Source organism: Ochlerotatus camptorhynchus, unplaced genomic scaffold (genome assembly GCF_037179485.1).
Source record: "Ochlerotatus camptorhynchus isolate MF236.1 unplaced genomic scaffold, CSIRO-AGI_Acam_v1.1 ptg000309l, whole genome shotgun sequence".
Classification (NCBI taxonomy): domain Eukaryota; kingdom Metazoa; phylum Arthropoda; class Insecta; order Diptera; family Culicidae; genus Ochlerotatus; species Ochlerotatus camptorhynchus.
In genome coordinates this window covers 757,949-785,857 of record NW_027040797.1, presented here as the reverse complement: position 1 = coordinate 785,857, position 27,909 = coordinate 757,949, and the positions used below count along the sequence as shown (strand labels likewise).

General features: G+C 36.7%; 1 protein-coding gene across 2 annotated transcripts in view; it reads left to right on the top strand.

Moving 5' to 3' along the window:
- Positions 1-350: 350 nt before the first annotated feature.
- rols (rolling pebbles) overlaps positions 351-27,909 on the top strand; it is a 50,388-nt gene continuing 22,829 nt past the window's right edge. For both annotated transcript variants that reach the window (XM_065229195.1, XM_065229194.1), the window contains exons 1-2: positions 351-541; positions 13,540-13,697. In XM_065229195.1, coding sequence (XP_065085267.1) covers positions 412-541; positions 13,540-13,697 — 288 coding nt within the window. In that variant the 5' untranslated portion in view covers positions 351-411. The remainder of the gene's footprint in view (positions 542-13,539; positions 13,698-27,909) is intronic.

Sequence of the window (27,909 nt, the reverse complement as noted above, 5' to 3'; positions counted from 1 at the left end):
TGTGTTCCGCAAAAAAGGCATTTTCAAACCTGGCAAAATATTGGCTATTCTGCCACATAAACCCTACTATTTGCGGGTAATGAAAAAACAATCGACCGGACCACCACGACGATTACGAATGCACTTTTGCCGCAGGGTCACATCGGGGGATAAGGCTTCATTAAAACAATAACTGTAGTTTGGCACTCGAGAAGAAATATACGCTTATTACAGGTATTTTTTTTATGTTCCTGCCACGTACACTGGCCAAGAAGAAGTCTTAAAATAAATGATAAATAACCCATTTCACTTTTTGCATCTCGAGCGCATTTCATGACTGTGTTTTCTTCTCTCGGTTTCCTCCCAGATTTGGCAGCGATTCGTAAGATTTTGGAAAACGAAACCGGTGGCGCACTATGTCCGAGCTGTCAGATGCCCTTCGATAAGGGCAAAAAGAGGAAGCTGATAGACACCTGCGGTCACGAGCGGTGCTACTCATGCATGTTTCGAAACGAGATCTGCCCAATATGCCACCCGAGCGTGCAACAGGATATTGACCATGGTAAGTTTACATTCTTTCTATTCGCATTGCTTTTGAATAAATTTTTGAATCCTAAATTTAAAAAAATAACACATAACAATGTGTTAACACATAACAAATAAAAATTAATATAATCGTACAGATCCTGAGATCTTGAACTTAGGTAAAAATTGGAGAAATTTACAAGATTCTGGAACTATGTCAGAGAATAATGCTGAAGATTGTGTGAGGAAAATTGCAGGTTAATTCTAAGAAAATTTCCAGGGTAATTCTGATGAGAGTTACATGGTGAAGAGAATTTAAAATGAATTCAAAGGCATATTCCACTGGAATTCTGAAGATAATTCAAATGGAATTCTGAGGGTAATTCCAAAGGAGTTCTGAGGATAATTTTAAGCTAATTTCATGAAGAAATCCAAGGAAATCAAATTCTGAGGATAGTTCGCAAGGAATGCTGAAAAGAATGACTTAGGGGAATAATCCAATGGAATTTTTAATAAATTTTCAAGATTCTGGTACTACGCAAGTAAATCTGAGGAAATCCATAGAAAATTATCAAGAGAACTCCAGCAGAATGCTGAGATAATTCTGAGAAGATCCATGAAAACTTCGAAGAAAGTTGCTAGGTTTTTCTGATGATTGTTCCAAAAGAATTTTTGGAGGACAATTCTGTGAAAATTTTCACAATAATTTTTAGCAGAATTTCATCACATTTCTAGAGGCATTCTATAGAAATTCAGACGAGAATTTGAAACATTAGCGTGGCAGGGAACAAAGGGAACTTCACTGTTTATTACTATTATTAGTTAACAAAAAAAAATCACATCATTTTAGGTGTCCTAAAGGCCAAATAAAAGCTCCCAAATGAAAACAATGACTGACAGTGCACCTTTAGGAGTTGTTTGCTCATTAGTGATTCGGGATATTTTTTCAGGGTTCTTGAAAATTTCTCAGCATGAGTGCGTTTGATGGTTGGTTTGGTGTGACTGGTTTTCCCTCGCACGTGCGAAGGTAGGGGAAAATTTCTCCTATCTGATGGTGGTGTTGGCATGCGTGGATGCATTGTTTGCGGGACCGCATGCGTCCCTTCGAGGGAGTAATCGAGATTTATTTGATCGTTTCCCATTTGCCAGAGGGATGACCTCGATCGCGTGAGACATGTTCCTCGGTTTTTACGGTTAGGTACCTACGAATAATGCATTATGATTTTTTTTTTTCATGATGAAGCATGATTCACAAGCTTGGCACGATCACGATCATGAGGGCCGTAGTGGAAGACTGACGGTAGTCACGGCGGGTCGTGTTTGTTTGTGTGGTTTGGTAGTTTTGATGCGGTAGTTTGACGCATAATCGGGGTGGTCCGGTGAAATATGAAGGAGCAAACAGTCGTTTTAAAACGTAATAGAGTTCGGTCGGGATAGTTTAAAAGATATGCAATATTTGTACGCTGGTAAAATCATCACGTCAGTCGTAGTTTACTTTGTGAAGTAAAGGGCACGGTAACCCAAAAATGTGAAAGTTTTAAGGCTTCTGTTCCCGTCTTACGTAAGGACCAAATGGAACAATGAACGTCACGTAAAAGTATAATTTAATGAAGGCATATGCGCTTTTTCGTAGCTTTTTTGTCACCAGGTTTAAAAGATCATCGGTCGTAGAGGCTTATTCTTGTGTAAATGGCACCGCTGTCGAGTTTGAATAGATTTTTTTTTTTTTTTTCTTTATTTAAGAGATTTTTAGCCTTAGGCTAGTTCATCTCTAAGTTTGAATAAATGCCAGGTCCTATAATATTAAGGATACTTATAGTAACATCGCTTAATTATCGTGTATTTTGTGCAACTAAACATCGTCATCATCGTCACCTTCGGGGCCGGTTTTGAATTATGTGATGAGTGGCTTGGTGGCCTTAAAGCGACCATTTTTGTTTACTGAGTAGAACATCATGAGATCGATATCAAGCCCCTCCACATTAAAGATTCGTTAATCGCTTTATTTGTAAATGTGAATACATTTGAATAACATCAAATCGATCATTGGTGTGTTGTAATGAAAGGAGCTCGTTTGCCTAGTGGCAAACGTTTTTGCTTACTGAGAAGAAGTCCGTGGCTTCAGTCCCAAGCTCCTTCGCGTTATAGGATCGTTAGGATATCAATTCAGTTTATCGTTAACCAAAACAAATCCTGCTGCAAGCAAACCCAACCCTCTACCCAATATCCCAGTGCAGTCACGTCAACACATCCCTACCCATTCCTTTCTTGAACTGCGTTCGGGCGCGGCCGGGGCTGGTATTGCCTAGTTTGATATCACCAGTTTTTACACATTGAGGATGATTGCTAGTCCCAAGCATCGTCCATTGGTTCTCTGTGTAACTACAGCTGATCTGACAATAACAGAGTAACAAACGTGGGCGGTCAATCACGCTCATGCTTATGCTCATGCCTATACTTGAAAATTTCTCGGAATTCTCAGCTTCTCCAGCTGAGTTAAAAGACGATTTTGAGGATAACTCCAAGGGAATTCAGAGGTGATTCTGGTGAGCATTTAAATTTAATTCTGAGGATTTGCTGGTTGAAATTCTAAGTTTACAGGCTCAAGAAAATTTCGAGGAAAATTCAAAGGGAATTGGATTCTGAGGAAAGTTTCACCGAAACTCTGATAAATAAGAGGAAAATTATTTCAAAAAAAAAACAAATAAGAATTTCAAGAATGATTAACAGCGGTGCCGGTGGTGTAGTGGTAAGCGTGATTACCTCTCACCCCAGCAAGCCTGAGTTAAATGCCAATCAGCACCGCCGGGATGTTCTGAGATATAACATCTCTGATAAAGCCTTTGTTCCCCGGTAGTCCCCGGTAGCTGCCTCCCTGGCGTCGGTAGCATTGTATCGACGAAAAACAAATCAAGGAAAAAAAGGATGATTAATATTGTTCATACTTTCCTCAAAGTTGTCCTTGATCGCTTTCTGTGTGTGTGTGTGTCATCCTCTATCCCTCACCCAGCCGGGGGCGTTGGACAAGTAGAACTGCGAATAATTTGATCAAATCTCATGCTCCGTAATGGTGCCCTTTATGTTGTGAAGACTAGTACTTCAAAAAGGGTAACTTTTGAGGCAAGACAGGGTGTCCTCAACAAGTTAAGGGAACAGGATGCACTAGATGTTCACAACAGGTACAGCAAAACATCACATAGACGCCCTTATTCACACTAACTACTCAGGGGGTAGAAGGTCAAGAAGAGCCACCGCCGCCAACTAAAGCTTGAACCGGGTACCTGGGACTCCCACGATATACCCGCGGCAATGGTCAGCAGACGATGCCCTGTGCGTATTTAGTATGTAATATGTTTTATTTGGATACACAAAATGTTTGAAGCCATGCGTCATCTAAACCATAATTTGCATCACCACAAATACACTTGTCAACAATCTTCAACTGGAACGTACTCACCAAATCACTTCACCCGGGAGCGCATTCCCTATTCCACGCACACAACAACCAAATATCACTTCTCTTCACTTTTATTTTTCAAGTCACTCCGTGCACAAAAGAATGCACATCGCAAAACCCTAACAATAGATCAGCGCCGTTCTCATCACCGCGCAAATAAACAGAAATTAAAATTTTCACTCGCGATGCCACAAATTTATGTTCCGGGAGAAACAATCAAACCACGCAGCGCCAAATTTTCTGATGCTTGCAAGTTTGCAAACATGATGAATCATGTTTTTTTTCTCGATTCTAAAACTTCTCAGAATGCGAGAAAACCACCACTCACACACGGATAACCGTCCGGGAGGCAGAGTGCCAGCGCTAATCCGGCAAATGCAGCCGAAAACTATGAAAGCGAATGCACACACAAAACAGAGAAAGAACTTAACACACAACCGTATCCAAAGGTGTTCGAAACTCGACTCCAAGTTGTCCTTGATCGCTTTCTACTCTCTATATAGGGGAAATGGAAGTAAGGTCGGCCCTAATGGCCCTAATTTGGGTACATACATAAATTCACCAATCGACTAAATTTTCAATAGCGACCAAAAATATCCATTAGTACCATCCCAATGACGCGTTCATCTAGATAATATTGATAAAAAGCAAATTTTTAGCGATGGACCCAATCTTAGATCCATAGGCCAACATTAGAGCCATTTCCCCTAAGCACAATTTTCACACTGCCGTACTCTAACGGAACTATCAACTCTATACTTTCATCTCCTCATCTATTGTATAAGTCTCCCTTTAAGTTTGTTATTTGACGCTTAGCATCTTCAACTATGTAGATAGTTAACTTCACACAGAAGTAATACAAACAAATAGTTAAAGTATTGTTAATATGGTTAATATGCGTAATATTGTTAATATGGTAATAAATGGTTTAAATTATAGCGCTTTTTTTTGCATGATGATACATAATGTATTGAAGCATCTTTTGGCCAAAATTAAGGACTCAAAACCTTCCCCCTGACGATATTAGGTAAACCAGCTCAGGGCTGAAAGTTTCTATAATAATGTAAAATAATAAGAAGATATGGGCTGTACGGTGGCTACACCCGTCCGTATAAGCAGATGCTCCTGTATTCACTATTTACACATGTCATCTTGCTTAATAACCACATTTGTTACCGGTCTGCATTCCTTTGTGTCCACGGATGAATATTAGAGTGGGTCAAAAGGCTAGCCTTCTTCGTGAACTTATCATTTGCATGGTCAATATAGTCTGAAGAAGTGATAGAAGTCTGCAAGTAGTAGACAAAATACGCGTATCTGTCAAAAAATAAGCAATTATAACGGAATTAAAAGGAAATAAATCGACACACTCAAAGCTCTTCATAAAGGGATTCCGTTAAGAGGTTCGACAAATTTAAAAAAATCTAAAATGATTTTGAAACGCCAAAATATTTAAGAAGGCAGCTCAATTTGGATTATTACTATATAATTTTATGTTCAGATTCATGTAGCACCTTGCAGTTGTCTGAAATTTGTTCCGCTTCGTAGCCGTTAGAAAAAAATATCAGCAACATCATACATTACATCTTTACAATTTGATATACAATCTACAAAACCGTCACGATTAATATTTCTTCCATACTTTTATGACGATTCTATAACATTTTCCCGAATGTCACTAGCCCGAATGTAACATTAGCCTGAATGTAACACAAGCCCGAATAGTCTGAAAGTAGTTTAATTTTAGACTCGGTATTTATAATTAAGTCACAAAAAATTTCTGAAATGTTTATAAATATCAGATATTCTAAATTTAAATTATGTTTTCTCTTCAAACATTCAAATACTATAATTCCAAAATATTCCAAAGCTCTCGAAAGAACTGCTAGTATTTAAAAGAAGAAAAAGTCTAACAAAGTTATTATTTTCGGGCTAGTGACATTCACGCTAAATTTTAAGTAACATTTTTTTTAACTGTACGAGATATAAATCCACTGCGACAAGTAATTGTATCTGTTGTACAGTATGAAGACAGTTTTAAGAGATTTTAAACCTTCCTTTGTCCCTTTCTTTTTTTTTCCAGGACAATAAACCATAATTTTTATTTTTATTTTGGATGAACTACTCAACAAACTACCTTCTCCTAAAGTATCCACGTGTTTTGTGAACAGCCCCTTATCTTAGCTAATTTTATGAATTCCCTCCATAAAAGGTACCTTTTAAAGGTTAATTTTCACTCGCTACAAACTGGTGGAAGCACTACATTTGAAATCCAAATACGCCAAGGATGAGAAAACGGCAGCAATTTTTTACATCTTAACGAAATACTCCAGCATCCCATAGTAGCGTAAAGCACATCCTCATAAATCGTCAATATAAGGTAATACCCTCAGTATAACAACCACATAAATTCTGGCATTTGATAATTTATTAATCCTGGAATCATGTGCCATATTAGCGGCTAGCATTATACTTGTAGGTGGCTAAAGTCAGAGTTGCAAGAAATGCAGAAGCAGACTTTTCGCACAAACGCGGTCTTGTTTCGGTAATTTGTTATCCGATTAATTCCTCACGATCCCCCACTGATCGTCCCACTCCTTCGTCGGAATCTCAATGGAAACGTGATGATGCAAATTATTACCCCTGCCTGCATATTGGCCCGATTTAGGTACCTACGTGATTTCGTTTACCCTCACAGGGATAAAGCCATTACTCTTTTTACCCATTTTCCTAGATCCTTCATCTGTCGTTCATCAAGTGCTTTAGTTTTGCTGGATGTTTTTTAATTTTCTTGAATTGCTTGCTTACCATTCACCCTTATTCTCGCCTTGCTTTGACAGACGATTCCTGTCCCCTAAAATGGAAATTGAGCGCATAAAAACGTGTGATATGTTATTGAATTAATGTGAAGGATTAACTTAATGGACAATGCATAGCCAATCGCGAGTCGTTTAGGACAACGCGAAAAAATTAATGCTTTATGGCGATTCGATCCGCACTTTGCGCAACATGAAAGCGACTGATGAAAATGTTACCGATCCAATCCATTGACAAGGGCAACTGAGAATGATTGAATGCATAAAAAAATAAATTAAACTATTAAAGTTATGTCACCTTTATGGACGCCGGTGGCATATAACGCGTTGTGAACACCATCCAAATTGATATGAGAACAAGTTTCCTTCCTCCGTTGATTACAGCCCATACAAATGTACCCTTGAGAAGAATTGCCCAGTATCAGACGATGATGACAGGCTTGAATTTGCAAAAGTGATCAAGTCTTCATTTCACAATCATCATAACCGAAGCTAATGTTCTTTAATAACATGAATTTACCATAAAGTTCGAACGGTAAGAATGGCATTGAACAGTGTTTTTAAATTCCATGGAGTTCAAGGACCAACGCACCATCACATTGGACACCTTAATTGATCGTTAACAGCTATGCTTATTATGTAAAGTAGACAAAATCAATAGCACCTTAGCATTGACTTTTTCGCTGACAAGGTGGCAGAGGAATAAACGGTTTAAAAGCAAAACCTTCCTCTGGATTGTGATCCTGATTGGAAATAACGAGGTGATGACAGTTTGTATGTGCGAAAATTGCAATCGCCCGAAAACATGTTCTACAGCTTCGTGCAACATGCAACCGTATGTAATTTTATTTTCGAAAGTAAGCCAACGAGCCAATCTGTCTGGAAAGTCAATCAAACAAGGACCTATAGTACTTGAGCCCAATTTACAGACGCAATTCAACGAAAACTTCTATGAATTTAAACTCACATTGCATGGCACGCGATACAGCAATTGGCCGGGAGACAATTTTTGCATGAATTCGTGTTTGATTGATATCTTGATAAATATATCATTTAACGGTGAGCAAGAGAGCATAGAATTTCCATACATGGATGTGGACACGTTCGAATCCAGGTCATGCTACGTCAACCAGCGTGTAGCGTAGAAGCTTGTCAACAATACTGATAGGCTGTTTTTTTACTAGCGATAAACTAGGACGATGATAAGTTTACACATGCGATTTTTAGAAAATTGTATGACTTTCAGTGAACTTTTGTATTTGTGTCAAATAAAGTCACAAGTGAAAAAATACCATTCTAGCTATCGAATTTTTAGTGTACACGGCCGCTGAGACTTGGCTCAAAATGAGTAGAATTTCTATCATTTTGGCGAAAACTGAAGTATATTCAGATCCCTTATAGCACTAGTTTTAAAGATCCTGAACCTTTAAGTAAGTTAAATTTCATCTTCCCTATTTATTTTGGCTCATAAAAATGGTATTTATACATACATGCAGTACCGGACATAAATGGATGTCCATGAAATATTTTGGAATCATGGCTGCTAGTTGATCAAATATTTGAGATTTATCGGTAACGTGTTACGTGGTAACGTAACTATGTTTTGAGCGTAATTGGATGAGCTTGTAATACGAGCATTTTTCAGAATGGAATAGCCTATTTAAAATTAGAATTTCCTGTTGTGCAAAGAACCTACACAAATGATAAAATTTTCCATGTTGCATAATTATTTTTTTTTCAAGGTCTCCGAGCCTCAAAATTTGTTTGAGTTGCGGAAACATGAAGTTTTTTGATAACCATTAGATAAAAAGTCATTGAGCTGCTTTGGCTGTAAACTCAAATATTGGATAGAGAAAATTAATCTATGAATTTTTGAATCCATTAATTAAACAAAAAAGTTCCAGGAAAAACACTTCGAGATCGCGGACATGTTTGATTATTGCAGACAAAATCTTCAAAATTCTAGGACTAGGAGAAATTTTCGATTAATTGTGACTAACAGGCATATTCAAGGTGGCAAAAGCAATAAATTCAAGGAGCTGCATTCTTAAACATACTACAAGATTTAGAGTGTTGGAATGTTTTGATTGTTCTTAGAATTGGAATTTATTTTGAAACTTCAAAGAATCTTCTTGAAAATTTCGAGTAAAATTCCAAAGGAATTTTGAGAAGATTGGAAAACCATTTCAATGCATAATTCCAAGAAATTTTATAAAAAATACAGGAATTTTTAGCAGAAATATACAACACCTGGTGCATTGTTAGAAGAATTTCAAGATAGTTCTGAAAATAACTCTATGAGAAGAGAAATCCAAGTGAGATCTAACGATAATACCTATAGCATTCTGAAGAGAATTCATTTTTTTGCAATTCGTAACACATTCCTTTCATCTGTATGTATCCTTCTCCTTGGCAGTAGTAGCAGTAGCTACTACCATAAGTAGCTTAAAATAATCCGGTTGTTGAATGAAATCCTAAAAAAGCAAAAAATCTCAAATGTTATTCTGAGCAGATTTCTAAATGTATCCCCAGAAGAATTCCAAGGGACAAAACTCCGAGGATGGTTAACCGAAATGAGAATGTTTTGAGGAGAGTCAAATGACGTGTAATTTTTTATTGGATTTCTGAATAGCAATTTTAGAAAATCTCGGGGAGCATCATAGAGAATTCTGCGAAGGTATATTGAAAACAATTTGAAGAGTGTTCTGAGAATAAACTCAGAGGAGAATTTCAAGGCATTGTGAAATCTTGTTTTCCGTACTGAGTAGCAATGCTATCGATGCCAGAGAGGCAGCTCCTACACCTGGACCCTACCTATCAACCCTTAAAACTCATGGACCAATGGCTTTACTTTCCTTGATCAGAGATTTTATGCCTTAGAAAATCCGACGCCAATGGCGCCGACTGGAATTGAACCCAGGCCTTTTGGGATGAAAGAATTAAACCTTAAAAATATGAAAATGCCAGTTATCTGTCTTAGCCTAAGATCTCACAAATTCGTATAAGTTCCTAAATATTGAAAATTGATATATTGGTTTGTCTGCAGGTCGGATGCTACATTTGCAGGGCTGGCGATTGCAAGCAACTTTGTGCATGCATAGCAGAACACTCGACAAAGAGTGTGTGGTACTCCCATTTTCTTCGCACACTATTTTCCAACTTAATCTTTGAGAAAGTGATGCACACAATGGGCGATACACTCGATGCGACGCAAGGAGCGAATAAAACACAACAAGCAGCTAACGTCTTCTTTGAGTTCTTTGTCGTATTTGCTTACCATGATAGCATGCATAGCAGATGAAGAGGAGCACAACAAAGAAGAATGAAGATTTGTAGAAATTTGAGCAATATTTGAATATTTGGCAAGCAAATTAATAGGTTCATTTAGTTTCCAATACAAAATTTAAAATTCTCCCGCAAATCCAGATCATAATAAAATTCGTTCATTTGTTACTCCGTTGTTGGGAATCTCAGTACATATCGGTAGAACAGTAGGGAACAGGGGGTTTTGATCCACAATACAAACTTGACCCACCCTAGCCGCCATCTTCTCTCGCTGTTCTTCGCTCACTTGAGAAAAAACAACAACTTTTTCGGTTTTTAGAACACTTTTTGTTTAATTTTCTTACTGAAATTACTACTAAAATGGAGAGAATTGTGTTGTATATAACAGTGATCCAGATTGGGTTGAAAAAATCAACCAGCATTCTCATTTCAAGGACTATTTTCGAGGGGACGAGCCTAAGATGTTGACAGTAGGCCGATGTTAAATAAATGTTCCTGAAAAGTTGTTATGTGAAAATGGTAAGTTTATCTTGCTCAATTGCTACGGAAATTATGACCTTATAATTAGTAAGTAGAGTGTATCTCAAAATTGAGTGTGCAGCTGTACTTATATATTTGTGAATTTACGGCTGAAATTAATTAAACATTCATCGGTTATCAATACAGTATTGGGCTGATTTGACTGAGTTTGTAATAAGTTAGAAAAATAGCTCTAGAAAACGTCTTGAACCAAACTTTTTGAAATTGTGCTCATTTGCAGTCATAATAAAGATCCTTCATATGCCACTAATTTTAGTAAAATCCGTCCACAAAAAAAAAAGTTGAAAATCAAGCGTAAAATAACTCAAACTTCATACTGGCTCTGTCAATAAAGTCTTAAACTAAATGGGGAAAATAGCTCTAATGTTGATAAAAATCTGCTGTAATTAAATCTGCCCAATAAAAAACAATATTGTTGCATGCTAGTGAAACATTGTCAAAAATGCTTTCTTTCAAAATTTATGCCTTTGCCCAATAGTAAGGACACTTAGGTCGACATTAAGGACAATAACCCTAGTTGTTGAACTATCAGCTAATATTTCAAAAATCTATCTATTTAAAGTGTTTAAAAAATCCATTCAAGTGTACGCTCAATTTTGAGATTCACTGTATGTTGGCAGTTGAATTTCGTCTGTAGGTCAATAATTTGTTGAGATATAATTAAAATTTATGGTCGTTTATTAGACTCAGGCAAGGGACATGTACTCTATTTGAATATTAAGACAGACAAAACGTAATTACAGCATTTTTTTTATAAAATAGATGTTATGTAATTCAACTATTTTGAATCACATCACATTTTTTTTTTTTTGAAAATGGAAATGGAAAAATATAAATTTCCCAATAAATCATAGCACGAAAACGTCTCGTTTTATCGCAATGAAAATAGATTTACCTTCGTAAAATTACGATTTTTTTTTCGCTCAAATTTGTTGGACAATCAATTACATTTATTTCGTGCATTCATTTACCTCTAATATTTTTCATCAATAGAATTCCGTAAAATTATGTATGAAGCTTTTGTAGGTTAAGGATATTAGCTACAACTTTTGAGAATAAATCAAATCTGTGTCTCTTATGCATGACGAACTAGAGCGTTATGCCCGCTTGTTTTTGTTTTTCAGTGAATAATGAATGTAATTTAAATTCACTGAAAAACTATGGTGGATTTTGTTCGCTTTGGTTCATCGTGCATAAGAGATACCGATTTGAGTTATATACAAAAGTTGTAGCTACACGGAAAAAAATCTGAATTTTACAGGTGATGTTAACATCCATGCATGCAAACATTTATGCATGTAAACTTCCTTTTCACGTAAATTAGCAAATTGCAGGAAATGCTGCTTACAAAGATGGACAGTTGCATACAAATAGATGAAGACTAACTAACTCGTTTTTTCCTTATTTCACGATCATCCTCGGTGGACAAAGCCAAGTCTTGTCACTATCACCAAGGCATAAAAAGTAACAAAGACTAATGTGTTCCTTTAATTACTGAAAAATTCTGTTCTTCTAGATTGAAGTAGTCAGGACAAGGAATCGATGGTAGATCTTACATCCCGTAACTTACTCACGTTACGTGGCAATTTTGAAAGATGATCCCATCCCCACACACATCAATAAAGTTTTACCACGCCCAAATCGCAATATTTTGTAATATTCACCCTATTCTTGTTTAAAATGTATGACGTATCCAATACGGATGCAAACAAAAATAAGGGTGATTATGTGTATAACCTTTAACAATGGTAACCATTTTGAAAATTTCAGAAAAGGTAACATTTTTGATGAGCATTAAAATAAATATAATTAAAAGATATTAAAAATACGTTTTTTTTTGCAATAGGAGTATTCATCGATGTCGTCATCATGATGTTAGTCGTTTCGATTAGATGAAAAGTTTTAGTGTTATGATTTATTTAAAATATCGAATACGCTATTTTGAAAAAAAAAATAAGGCGCTCACAATGATCAAACTCCAGCACAAATTTGAATAATTAGCCATTGCAAACAATTATATTAAGTTTCATGGAAACGGAAAGGGTAAAACCTGATCGATTCGTCAGATGGTGCGGAAATGCTCTACTGATCTTCGCAACATAAAGCTGGGTTTAGACAGGGCAAGTCAATTGATCAAGTCAGTTGAATTTAACTGACTTGAACGCGAATAGAACGTGTAAACCATGCCATTCAACTGACTTGATCAACTTGAATTGAAAAAAGGTGAACCAGGCTCAACTTTTCAAGCCAATTGAATTCAACTGAGTTGATCATTTGACTTGCCTTGTCTAAGCCCAGCTTAATGCTGGGTTTAGACTAGGCAAGTCAAATGATCAACTCAGTTGAATTCAATTGACTTGAAAAGTTGAGCCTGGTTCAACTTTTTTCAATTCAAGTGAGTTGATCAAGTCAGTTGAATGGCATGGTTTACACGTTCAATTCGCGTTCAAGTCAGTTGAATTCAACTGACTTGATCAATTGACTTGCCCTGTCTAAACCCAGCTTAAAGGACACCACTACGGAGCATGGGATTCGATCAAGATTTGAAGTTCTATTTATACAACGCTTCCAGCTGGATGAGAAATAGAGGATGACACACACACACACATAGCCTCAACTAAGCACTCATTCACAATTGAGAACTTTATGAGGCAACGGAAGCCTTCCTATACATAATACGGCTACATAAGCGGGATTTGAGTCTTAGGGTGCGGCCAGATTGGCACGACCAGGTGACACGACACGATGCAATCATTGCAAGGAATAATAATAAATAATAGGATTCTTTTAAATTTGTTGCGTCGCGTTGCCACCTTAAGTATTTTTACAAGGTGTGTAATCCAATGCCTTAATTGCTATCAAAACATGCGTCATTTAAAGTTTATATAAAAGTCATAACCTGTTTACTTTAAACCATAATATTTTCCCTCTTTGCAGACATTTTATCAGGCCACGGTGGATACTTAAGTAGAAAGATGCATGGTTACGACACAGGAATCGGCAGCACAACGACGCTGCTCAGTCCTCTCGGTTCACCTCAACCCGTTTGTCGCTCACAGGCTCGACAGCCTGGACACTTTTCACCAACATATCAAGTAAGTTTCTTTACATACCTGCTTTGTTTTGATGAATTAATATTCGATGATCATTGACTTATAGTCTCAGAATGTTATTTCAGTTACACTATACTGCCCATAGAATCATAACAGTCACATCTTTGCTACATTTCCTATTCTAATGGGACTGTTATGCGTTGATGTTTAGTATAGCTCTGATGAAGGGTTCAGTTTTATTTTACTTAAGGCTTCGGTTAAGGTGCAGCTATAAAGCAGGACCATGCTGGAGGTGGCTAGGTTCGATTCCCGGTCCGGTCTAAGAATTGTATGATTGTACTTGCTACACAATAATACTAATGCAAAAAATGGTAAAGCTATCAATTAACAACTGTGGAAGTGCTCAAACTTAGTGTTAAGTTGAGAGGCGGCATAAAGTCCCATTAGGGACGTATTAAAGTAAAAAATAAGAAAGAAGACACCGTCAATTTGTATTACTATTCTTTTTGAAATATTCTTCAATCATCATCATCATTAGTATACAGATACAGAAAGGTACCGTTGTTTGCGGATAGAGCTTTAACTGGTATTGTTTTTCTGGATTCCTTGATACTTGAGTTTTTGGTAATAAATATACCATTTGAGGACAGTATTATCGGCTAAAACTTCATCCACAAACAACGGTACCTCTCTGTACATTCACACACTAATCATCCAAAAATTCAACTCAAGGCTAGAATCGGAATCCTCCTTGTTACTTAATAATATTCAATATTTTAATCAATAATAATCCTTCATTTAAGTTATGAGTTATGAAATAGAAGTGAAGTTCATATATTTAATGCTTACAATTACGAATTTATGAGAACATATGAGCAGCATTATTGAACATTGGTCAATCTCAAGCTGCACCCAGCCAAGTGATAAACATGATAAATATATCAATCCCCTCATATAGGTAGGTAATTGCTGTTGTCAGAGTTTGACCTTAAACTTAATTAACTAGCTGATGAATAGAGCCGCTGCAGTCGACAGAGAACGAAACACCGCATAGAAAAGCTTCGGACCAAACCGGCGCTGGCTGCAACGAGTGAAGATTGGCAAAAACGCCAATAGCAACCGAAATGTATTATGTAATATGCCTCTTGCGCTACCGCTAACAGAATTGGTTCCGCTCTGTTCGGATTTCGGTGTGTAACAAGCATCACTTGCGGGGCTCCAGAAATGATAAATGACCGTTACAAACGCGTAAATGAATTTTGACCATGAAATCCGATGGCGGTCCTAGTTTAGACCGTTGCCGCAAACCAGCCGCAGTCGATTTCTTTCGCGGTGAACAACCGTTGAATAGCCTCCACTCATTATGGGTGCCATTATTCGCCGCAAAACTAATTGAATCGTGTCTTTTTTCTCAAAAGCAGACACAACCACAATTATTGCCGTGTTTGAACATGAAATATTGACGCGTTTAACCATTAATTGACACTTTTCGTCACGCTTTCTTGCTGGTGCTGAACAGAGAAAAAAATGTGTATACCTACATAGTGGCTTGCGAGCTGTTTAGCCTTTGCTACTCTTGTCAGAGTGTTTTGTCTATGTCTTTGGTCTCGGTCGCGAAAGCCTAGATTGCAATGCAAATTACACGGCTCGTTGACTGACTACTTGACTGCCATCGGGAGGTGGGTGCTCTATTGCACAATTACAGTTAATCAAACATTGCATAATAGTTTCGGTAGCGTTCGTTTTGAATTTGACATGATACTAAGAGTTTGACGTGTTTAATATGGCGTTTAGATATCCTAGTCATAAATTTGTCCCTCAGTACATCAACTGTTCGATGTGCTAGAGTACTACAAATAGTAAGGATTCCCACATGCAATAGACCAATATGTCTTTCACGTTGACCCTTTGCACTACTGGAATCATTTAGGGTAGGTTTTCCAGTAATAGTGGTGTAGGTACCTATAGTTGCATGGGGGTTGTGCCGAAATAATTGGGGAAAACCGGTAAGGTTATTTTTCATCGATAGCTCTCCAAAAACGAAGAAGATTTGCATATTTTAAACTTGAATTTACCCCAACAATGACGGAAAACAATTAATTTTCCTTGAGATGTTGACTCCTTTGCACCTCCTTGACAGTTCTAAAAGCGTAGGTCTCTCAGCGCATGAGTAAGCTACGCTTTAAGAAATATTTCCAAACGAATGAGTAAAAATTACTCACACTCTAACTAACAATTTTAGCTGCAGATTAGCTTATTCAGCCAAAAATTGGCTTATACAGCTAATTTTTGCCTGTATAAGCTAGTCTGCTCCTAAAATTGTTTGTTGGTTGGTGTCGTAAAACGCATCGCTTGCCTAGCATAAAACGGTTTCACTTTTAAATTCGCCGATTCTTTCACGTATTAACTACTGTTCTGCGGTATGAATCAAAACTCAATATTGGCAAAGGATGAACGTAAGCTGTCAGTTTTAATCTCACCACTTTTGACAGCATAGTGCCAAAAAGTTATTGAATATTTAATCTTAGAAGATTTGATTTTGATTTTAGATTTAGCAGATTTTATTTGATTTTAGAAGGGAGAACAAAACAGGTAGATCAGTTCGATAAAAATAAAAGCTACAACATGTATCTTTTTATTTTTTAGCAGAAGGGCTAATTTCGTAAAAATCTATATTATCCGGTTTTGCGCATTCAAATTTTTTACTATCGTCATCTGTTGCAAAAACTACAAGGGACAGCCTATGGGGTTGTACGCAATGGTGACGTAGAACTACGTGGTCTTATATAATAAATTTTATTTGTTAACTGCAGTAGGAGCTTGTGTTTTGTGTAGGAATAGGAGTTTGAGCAGGGTTCTCTCTGTTTATACTCTTTAGTATGACGCGCTTGACATATTTGGCCCACAGCAACTCACGAAGAGCTACTGATTCTTTCTTTGGATGCTCATGTGAGCTGCAGCTTGCTGCTTCCAGACAGCCTTTCGTTGTGTACTGGAGAACACCACCACTCACCACCCGGTGATTGAATAAACACCGTTTGGTGAGACCGAATGGAATTCAACTCTGAAATCTGTGTTAGGGAAATCGCTTTTCACAAGCAATCGGTGCTCAAAGCAACATTCGTGCAATTGTCAATATTATTATTTTGAAAATAATAAAGTTTTAAATTTAACAGATGCGTAGAAATATGTCTGATCGATTGGTTATAAAATTATTGAAATTGGTCCAGGGGCAGCTGAGTTATTAGCGTTCAAACTCTTTCATAATTTTGTTACATGTTTCATTTTCAGTTTTCACAAAGTGTACCCCCATATTAAAATCACAGATGTAGTCCTACGTCAAAATAAATCATGTTGGTATTCTATTAAAATTTATCTCCTAACGACCATTGAGCGGCACATTACGCGATTGTACCTGTCTCATAGCAGTCGTATGAGAAAACGGGAGAGTTGTCAGTTTTCTTGATATATTGTCTTCACTATTAGTGTCCTGGTTTCAAAATTGTGCACATTGAGGCCTGAGAGCGAAATTTAAAAATGCCTTTATTTTCTGAACAAAGTGTTTCTAATTTTATTAATTAATACTGGGGGAGCGAAATAATAATTCAGTAACTTAAAACTTATTTTTTTTTTCCCGAAATGTAACTAATATTGAATGAATTAGATTTCAATATTGCTTCCCCTGTAGCAATAGCCAGACCAGATATTTAAAAATTTTAAGATTTCTATTTCATACCGCAACGTATAAATTTTGAAACCATCACCATTAAGATAGTTCTCATATGCATCATCAGGAGATAACTTTTTATTTAAAAAAAAATAACGAAAAAAGGATTAAGCACCAAAATTAATTTGATCACCTAGAGATGAGCTAACCACCGGCTAAAAATCTTTTACATAAAGAATTAAAAAAGATCACCGCTCGTGGATTTGATTAGTTCTGCAAGGTTGAAAGTTTGTCGTTTGGCACAAATCATCGAATTATGTTTTATCCTTAAAGTCTTATGATTAAAAAATGATGTACCTAATAGATGAGAAAGCTGTTGTTTTTTTTCCACTGCTTTAAAAAATATTAGGGTAAATGTTGGCTTCGGCACCCATTGACTGTTTTCGGCAACCAAAATTTAAACGTTAATTTCACTATGTTTTCCCATCAACGCACTTCCCTGAATGTGTCCAAACGATTGTTTAGCCTTTCAGCTTCAATCTGATTATATTTGAACGATCGAGCAATCCAGTAATGCTACATTTTTCTTCAAATAAAGCATACGCACTACAAAATGGAGTTGATTTCGAGTTGCCGATAATAGAACAGCTGGTTAACACGCAGTTCTAATGCGAAGGTTGCCGAAGAAAAAGAGGCTGCCGACAATAGTCACACTCACCTGAGAAGTTTGGAGCGTTGTAAAAACGCTTTCAAAACGTTTTGAAAAATTCTGTCGATTGGAATGGGTAGAAAAGCAAGCAGCAGATGAATGTAAACCAATATACACATCATATAAGTGCGTGACGCTGAGAAAATGCAGACGCTGCTTAGATTGACGAGAATACGTAAATTCCCCTATGTTATGTTAAAGTATGTTCTTCGCATTACATTCAAATCATTTCACGTATTTTTTTAATTATCTATTTCTCTAAAACAATATAACTTAACAATCCATTATCACTTTATCACATTCAGGCTATATAAAAACCGAGTGGCATACTTAAAAAAAACACATTTGTTGGTTTTGGTACAAAGTGATGCACGAATCGTCATTAAATAACTGAAGATCGGCAACAAAGATCTGTTTAAGGCTATAATTCAAAGTTTTCCTGAGTATCAAAATATTGTTAGACCACAAACTGCTCACCACTTTCGTAGAAACAGTAATAATGGTCAGAATTTTGAAAAAACTTCAAAATCTTCCGATTATAAACACGATGACCGATCACCGTGAATACTCTTGAGATTTCCCAATACTGCATGCAAAATTACGTATGGTATCAACCAAACCATAAAAATATTTAATCATGTGAATGTACTTAATTTATATTGGATTATTTCCCTTGATTATGTATGCATGCAGTACATATTGCCCACTTCGAAAAAAAACCCTGAGGATATTCCAATAATCAATTTGTAGGGCCATTCAATGATTCAATCTCATCGAAACTACTCAATCGCATGTAGAAAACGGCTGATTTATTTCAAACTGAATGAATAATTGCCGGCAAAAGTATGTCATTTTCTCAGGTGTTGGCACGCTAACTAAAATGCATAATTTCAAAGGGTAATGCATAAACCCATTAAATTTAATTACGCTTTCAATGTCGCCGTTTAAGCGAATAATACGCTCACTCTGCACATTCGCGTATATGTACAAAAATGGAGATTTCATGCTAAATCAGGTGCGACCATTTGATCTGCCTGCATCAATCAGAGCCATCAACCACCGACCAGAGCTGTCTGCATATGCTGCTGATGATGGCTGGCGCAAGTGGTCAAAGTGTCACATCAATCAAACCATATGCAGCGGTTTATAAGATACGCACGATCAGTGCAGCTAAACTTGCATCTCTTCGTTGTAGTGTGTGACTGTGAGCTTGCAAGCACACGAGATGTAGCATATGTTCCTTGAATAACCGCTCTCTTCACACACTAGTGGCTAATATTTACTGCTTAAACAGGCATCAGTGAAAGGAGATAAATACCATTGAACCGTGAATGAATTGGCGCTTGCGATGGAAATGAATGGCAAAACGCTATCCAAATTGTCGATTCCAAGTACAACACTCATTGTTCCAATCCGTGTGACTGGAATCGGTAAGCTATAAGCAGCGCTAATTCACACCACTAGAAGATCATTTGGCGCTTACGAAGTGGCTCCTGTGTCATTTGCATGGGTTAGGAAAGCAAAAAAAAATACTAGATTGTAAAAATGGCATGAAACACACTATTGTTCGGCATCTATAGCACAATCGAGCCGCTCAGAGAATTCTTGCGCAAGCACATGACTATACTTGGAATACTATTAGGTGTTTCGATTCAATGAAATTGTAGCTTAACGCATTCGGTAAGGAAGCCTATATATTTTCACAACAATTTGCAAATTGCAGCGTAACCATAACCATAGGTCCACGAGTGGCACTTGCCTATGAAACGCATAGATTTATTGAACTGCAAGGTCATAAAAAAGTGGGTAAGTAGCACAGTGAACCCAAAATGTTTTCGTTGGTTATTAGTGGCGAGTTAAAGCGAATGTGGGAGATTGGTTGTGCATGTGTTGATAGTAGAATAGTTTTTAAAATGTTTAGAGAGTTTGTTGTCAAGATTATACTAAATAAATTGCGTAGGCTATGCCATTTCTGTTTAATTTCATTAACAATCATTTGAGTAGCTTTCAATTAGCATTGATAATCTAAAAAAAAAAGCACTCTTACACGAGTTGTTGCCTGTTCTCTTAAAAGAAGATGAAAAAAGTGTATCCTGAAGAATAACTGCATGAAATACATTTGTGAAAATATCTTGTTGAGACCATGATTGTAGAATGCTTTAAAACCTCCATAAAACTTGCAATGTTACTTGGGTGTAGTCACGTTTTTTTCAATATTTTATTTTATTTTTTCCTGTAATTATCTTAAATAATAGTTATTCAATAATAGATAATTCAGCCATATATAAGAGTACTTTCGATCATTCGGGTAAGACCCTTTCTTTTTGTTTGATTACATTTTATTTTATACAGGATTGAAATTAAAATTGAAGGTCGACTAGCTTGACGGCTACCGCTTTTGCTTACTAAGTAGAAGGATTATTACTAAGCTTCTTCAAAAGAAAACAATTACTATGGTCGCATCGCTTGCTTAAGGGGTTACATATATGTAAAATCGACCAAAAAATGGTCAAATTCGATTCGTTTTAGTAAACACGTGTTAGTATTAGTATTAGTAAACACATATTCGCATTAGTAAACACGTGCATAACTAACTAACTGTGTTAAGGTGAAAAGTTGCTGTTTGTAAATAATTGAGGTCTAAAGATGGATTTTCTCGAAATACAGAGTTGATTTACGGGTCCCACTATATCTCAGGACTGGATCGACCAAATTGGCTGAAATTTAGGGTGAAGACGTGAAAGCAGTGGGACCCGTTTTTTTTTCAAACCAATTACTTCAAATAAGAATATCTCAGCAATTTTGTTACTAAATGTCTTCATATTTATTTTGTTTACAATTGAAAATGTACATTTTGGTGCCCTGAAGACAAGTTCAAAACAATATTTAAATGTGTGCTTATACCAACCCATGATTTTTTTTACCGACTTACTTATATGTATCCCCTTAAGCGAATCCTTACCCATCTCCTACCTCGTCACCTACCCAACCAACTCTGTAGCATCTAGGGGTGCGTCGGTAAGTCGTTGGACTCCTGTTAAGTAGATGTTACATCAACAATACCCTTCCTTTCCCCGTAACGCACAAGGTGGGCGTGGCCAGCAATGGTAGTTTTCTTGCTTTCCTGTTCTTTATTCTGATTGGAGAGCTATTCATAACCAAATAGTTTTCCTTCGCAATTAGAATAAGAAAGTTAAAGTAGACACATGACAGTTTCCAATATGCAACCTACAAATTACTCCGTTACAAACGCAACGCAACGCAACACCAGTTTTTGCCTGCTCTCAACTTGGTTATTTGAAGTACTTCCACAGTTATTATTTGCGAACTTTCTATGCCAACTAGGGCATGAATTTGTATACTGTTTTGCAAGCTGTAACATTTTTTTTCTTCTAATTATTCGTCGTACCACACATGTTTGTTATGTTGCAAAGTAGACGTATTTTTTTTTTTCATTTCGTTTATTTGGCAGGCTCAAATGTTATAAAAATAACTCAGCGGAGCCAAGTAACATGGAATACCAATTTTGGTACTCAAAATACAAAAAACAAAGGTATCAAAATGCATTTTATTATAGGATTTTCCTGGGTGGCGATCGAAGCAGCGACAGAGCGATCTTCTCCAGTACACGCAACTTTTTTCTTTCCCGAATTTGTTCCTCATTTTCATTGAACCCGCATCGTGATCGCTGCAGCTGCTTCTGAACGTCGTTTCCCGTTGCATGCTCTCCGCTACTCTCGTCGGTCGTCGGGGTCGTCACGTCCATTTCGTTATTTTCATTCAACATCTCCAACCCCGTGTCCGTTTCCTGGTCGCTAATGACTAACGTCGCATCTTCCACCACTACACCAGCATACGTACTGCTGCTGTTTTGTTTTCTTTCACTTTGCTGCTTTCCTTTTCCTTAAGTTGCTTCTCCGGTTCCTTCCGAGCCTTCCGCTTGGGGCAGGGAAGCTTCCGGTGTCCGTCTGCCTTGCACAGAAAACATTTATCTTTGTTGTCATCATAAAATATATTTCCTTTGCAATTGAAGAAATGTAATGACGTGGGGATTTCTTTCTTCACATCCATATATATACCGCATATCCCTGTATATACCTCAAAGCACAGATCAGTTGGAAATTTCTCCCGGATGATGCGTTTAATTTTTCCATATTTCCCCAGCAGTTCATCCAGCTCTTTGTCGGGTACCTCTGGATATTGGATAAATTCACCAGCATGCGACATGCATACCTTTGCCGTCGTTCCATTCGCATAATGGAAGATTAAAACCTCCGAATTGTATGTCAGAGCATGGAGCATCGCTTCCTCTGATTTGAACTTCATGAAGACTCCCCTTTCCTCGCCAATGCGATAAACAGCTTCCATTTTATCCGGTTCTGCGTCGAGTGCTTTGACGAAATTTACAATCTCTCCTATGTTTGGTTTATCATCACCATGGCTGAAGCTAAACTTGATGTTGTTTTTTTATTTCACATAGGGGAAATGACGGCTTCGGCATGACAGACTATTTTAGGTAACACAAATTGAAACACTATTTTCACTGGATTTTCTTACGATAACACTTCGCTGAATGCATGCAAACGATTCTTTGTGCTTTCAGCTTCAATTTGACTATATTTTTACCACTGAGAAAAAGCAATCTAGCAAGGTTTTCTTGAAATGCAACACACGCACTACAAATTGTAGCTGATTTCGAGTTGCCGATAATAGAACAGCAGATTTACATGCAGTTCAAATGGAACGGTTGCCGAAGAAAAACTGGTTGCCGACAATACTCGCTCTCACTAGAGAAGATTGGAGCTTTGTAAAAGCATTTCAAAACAGTTTTTGACAATTCTTTCGACTGAAATTGTTAGAGCAGCTGGCAGCAAAAGATTGTAAACAAACCAATACTGCATATGTGTGCGTTCCTTAGAGAAAAAGGCTATAGAAAGAACGTCGCTGCTTAGGTTGCCGAGAATACGTAAATTCCCCTATATAATAACGAGTCTCGAAAACAGGCTATCGCGTGGTTCACACCGAAATAAAAAAATTACTGCTGCCGTAGACAGCTGTGGGACAACTGAAGTAGAAGTAATAATTAATTTAAAAAAATACGATCCAGCATTACGGTAGTTGTAACAAAGAAATTAACGAAAAGATACACAATTTAACAATCGCTAATCTTTTTATTTATTTGTTACCAATAATATTTGTATACCGTTTTTGTTACATTGAAAATCTTAAAGTTTTAAATAAATCATTCTCGATAGCACAACGCACAGAAATATTGTTGTAATTTGGGTTTGGAAATTGTAATGTAAATAGTATCCCAATGTTTCTTTTTTTTCGGTAACGTGGGTAGATTACATTTTCGTGGTATGCTACGGGATGTAAAATCTACTAACGATACAGTAGTCAGGACTAGACTAGACTAGAGGAAAAAGATTTTTCTGTAATAAATGGAACACATCTTAGTCCTTGTTACTTTTATACCTTACCTTGTGATAAGTCCTTGGGTTGCTTGGGTGATCTTGAAACAAAGGAAAAATGAGTCAGTTAGTCTTCATCTATGTGATTCCTAATCTTCTATTAGTTGTTCTCTAGTTTGAAGTGGTTAATTATCGGTGTCATTGCTTAACTTTGTTGCTAAGGAATCCAATTTTGAATGAGAAAGGGGTGAACCTTTGGAGGGTACTCTCACTATTCGGAAGATATAAAAAGCGGGACCATTCAATTAGAATCGATTCCTTGCGATGAAGGCAAGAATGACAACTGTATCAAAACACTTCATCATTTCTCAATAGTGATGGAGTAATATGACATGCATTAAACTAAGGACACGGGATATACTATAATAGGTCAAAATACTGGTCGAAGGGGTTGTATGTCCCGAACAGAGGAAAACAATTGCAATGTTTATTATACATAGTCATCATTTGGTTAATAGGCTCCAATTTCGCATAGTTCGTATGATGATAATTTGTAGCAAATAAATGTCGATGTCGTAAATGCCCTGATGGTATGTAAAAGCTTAATTTTCATAAAAGTTCCATTGAATCGAGAAGATAAATAAATTATTTCATTTCGTTACATTTGAAAAAGTCTTATCAGCTTTTTTTGAACAAAACTTGTAACGCATGTTTCTCATCCACGCAAACTTACTACACCACCAGAGGGGAAATTCAACCCTTCTCGATAGTGTTCTTGGTTCTAAACTGAAAATTAAATTTAGTTTATGCAACGAAAGCGTTAGAGAACCAAAGGCCATATCCTACGCCACGGCAGCAGCCCAACGTCTTCCCGACCAGTCGGTGGCACGGTCTCGCTAAAATATTTAGCGTTTGGGATTTGGCTGTATCCAAGATCAGAATGCGGTCTATGTCCACCGAAAAATTCACGTCGACTGCTCTTTCATCTAGACAACGATTGACAGGAGGATTAGTTCCACTAAAAATTGCAAAACGATGGTAATTACTCACCTCATCAGGGACCGTGAGCTTACCGATAGCCCTCGATGAAAGCGTATTTGTTGCATCCATTATCTTGATCGCTCTCAGGTAACCATGGTCAGCGCCAGGATGGCCATCGCTTATGACTGGACTCCCAGCTTGATCCATGTTTGCTCCTCCGTGGTGCGTTTTCGACGCCGGGATCGGACCAAACAAAATTCAACTCTACACTTTTACAGTCCTATGATGTCGAACGAATCGAGAAACTTTCGCTCACAAATATATTTTTCCTTCTAGCTGTGATTGTACTTAAAAACATTCGTTTCACATACGGACTGTTAATGAGCGTCTAATGCTATAATGCACGAATGATTTTCGTAGGTGAACGTAGTTTACACGAACGCACTAATGATTTACGAAGGCAGTGTTTACGTCCGTACGAAATTCAGTCATTGTATTGTACGAACTAAGCGTAATGGGCCGTATGAATAAAACGAGTTTACTTTACTTTCCCGTGCTTTTCTTACGGGAAAAGTAAAGTAAACGCTTTTATTCATACCACCTAATGTTAGCATCATGCCTGATAACATACAATACAAATGTTTCGTACAATATACGAAAATTATGTTATATCTACGAAACCCATTTTTACGAAATGAGCATGAGAGAATTAACGAAAAAATATTTTCAGTGTAGGCGAATATCGGTTCACATGAAAACGGCTTAATATGTTTTGCTTACAAATGTTGATAGACCCTTTCCAAATGTAAAGCGAAAATTTCAATTTTACAATTAATTATTGCTCTTTCACCGGCGATTTGTGGATAAAACGGTGGGCTCTTCTCACAACTTATACGGGCATCCTGTGCCACTGCATACAGTGATAATTTTAGGGTTTCCAGTGAATTTTCATTTTGAAAATCCCGGTTCAAATCAAAAAAAAATTCATGGTTTATAATATTCAGAAAAAAAAACGAAAGTATCCAATGATTATTTTTTAAAACGTAACCAAATGCGATAAGACTTGTGGGTAAATTATCTTCTTACTATATTAAAAATAACCCATTAATTTGATCCACAAATTTTTTTTTTCAGTCATCTCACAATTATGGGGCGGCTAGTATATTCCACTCTTTACAATTCGATCTAATGACCCATTCAGCTCAAAAGCATTTGGCCTAATGACCATGAACATATTTGCTCAGTTACTCAGTAAGTTCTATGGTAGTTCTAAGTAGTTCAAGAACTATTTAAATGAAAAAATTATAACGGTTAACGAAAACCGTGCGGTTCACCAAAGTTGTTAAAAACAGGGTTTAGTTTAAATGTCCTAATTTCTTCGTCACGCTGGTTCTTGAATATCGATTAATCGAATAAACATTGGAGGCATGAGAAAATCACACCTTTAAGTGAACCACGATAAAAACTGTCCGGTGCAGCATCGGTTCACAACCCAAGTCTGCACAAAATTTGTTAAAGATGGATCATAGATCATTTCGATATCATAATAACTTGGTGGAAAAAAAACACATCATCAATTATAATAAACTTGTACATTCTTAAAATCTAAAAATACACCGTATAATTTAAGTAATCATATATTATTGAATTTTCCCGGTGTTCAATTCGAATTAGCGGTTCACGCTATGTCTGAAAGCACTTTTTTTGCAACTATTATGTACCTCAGTTTTTTCTTCACAGGAATTTAGTATTGATCATAACAATCAAATCTGTGAAGGTTTTAAAATATTTCATCTTGGGTTTTTTGAGAAAAAGTGTTTTGAAGTCCACTTAGCCGTTTATTAAGGCGTATATGGACTATTGACTATACAAAACTGTTACGGATCGAAACAAATTCAGCTGAAAATGATTCAAAAGAGATTAAAGTAGTCAAAATACTATGTTTCAACGGTATAGTAAGATTCCTTTTTCGGTACCATAAGATATCGTAGACTTGTTATGATCTCATAATGTTTAAATTAATAAAATAATTAAACTCTTGCAAAAATCTATGTTTTCATATTTTATAATATGGCCTACCGGAGGTTTCGACAAACTAAAAAAAAAAACCCATGCATTCAACCATGAGTTTACTACCGAAACAATGTCTCATAATAGCATCCATATTATCCAAAACCTATAGTTGATGATCAAAATTGCATCCTTCCAAAACTACACATTTATCAAGCAATGGCGTTTATCAAGTACCTACAATGGCAACCAGCGAATCCAAATTGCGCATGCCGAGTTGCAGCCACCCAATTTGAAGCGTTATTGGGATCATTTTTGGCCGCGTTGTCTATCCTCATAGCTGATTTGAGGCCTTGCTGGATAGTTATTAAATGCTGACCTTATTGACACTCAGATTAAGATCTTTCTTATAGCTGAGTAAATCTTCGTGAGAAATCTAAAACAAAAATCTGACTGTTTCAAATTTAAACCCACTGGTCTTCTTGTGACGTTTGAAACGACGTTTTTGTCATAACTGCAGCGGTTCTCAAGTTTTTTTCGATTGCGACCCACTTTTAGAAATTGTATAAGCTCGTGACCTACCAATATTATATGGAGATGTTATTAGGCCAAAATGATGTTTAAAATCCATGATACCCCAAAAGATAAAACGACTAGAATCGACAAATTTGTGGTAAATTGGTAAAACCATCCAAACATTATCTGAAGACTCTGAAAGAGCTATCTAAACTCATGAGTAACATAAAAAAATCAAGTATAAAACTAAAGTCAACTCTCCACAACTCGATGTCCGCTAACTCGATATTGAGTTTTAGAACCATAGTAAACATTAATTTCATGGCTACTGTAATAGCGATTTTGTATGGCATTGTTATTCTATAACTAGATAATTCTTTAACTCGATGGTCCCTTGAATATTGAGCTGTATAAAGTTCAATGTAATCAGAAAACCACCTAATAACGATGTTAAAAAAACAGAATCAAGACCTACTTTTAACTCCAGACTGATTATTAAAAAAAAGCCAAAATAAAGGCTTTCAATCGCGAAAAAGACCTCAGAACGCTAACATGACTTAGAAACGTCAGAACACCAACAAGGCCTCACAATCGCTAAACAAGATTAAAATGACCTAGAATTGTATCATAAACGCTTAATTGGTCTACAAATCTTATCAACAGCATGAAAATGACAACTCCTATAATAATCATGACACGTTAAAATACCCAAAAATGGTCCAAATAAGTCAAAATGGTCTAGACTTTCCAAACTGGCTGTATTATGCCAAAATGGCTTTTAAATTGATTACCCCTGCATAATTTTAAAATCAGAATTATTCTACATGCTAGTTAAAAAACCTATGATCAACAATCTGAATTTCTGCGGCCAACCTGAGGGTAGCTTGCGACCCACTGATGGGTCGCGACCCATAGATTGAGAAACGCTGCTCTAATGCAAAGTGATCCTTAATTTCG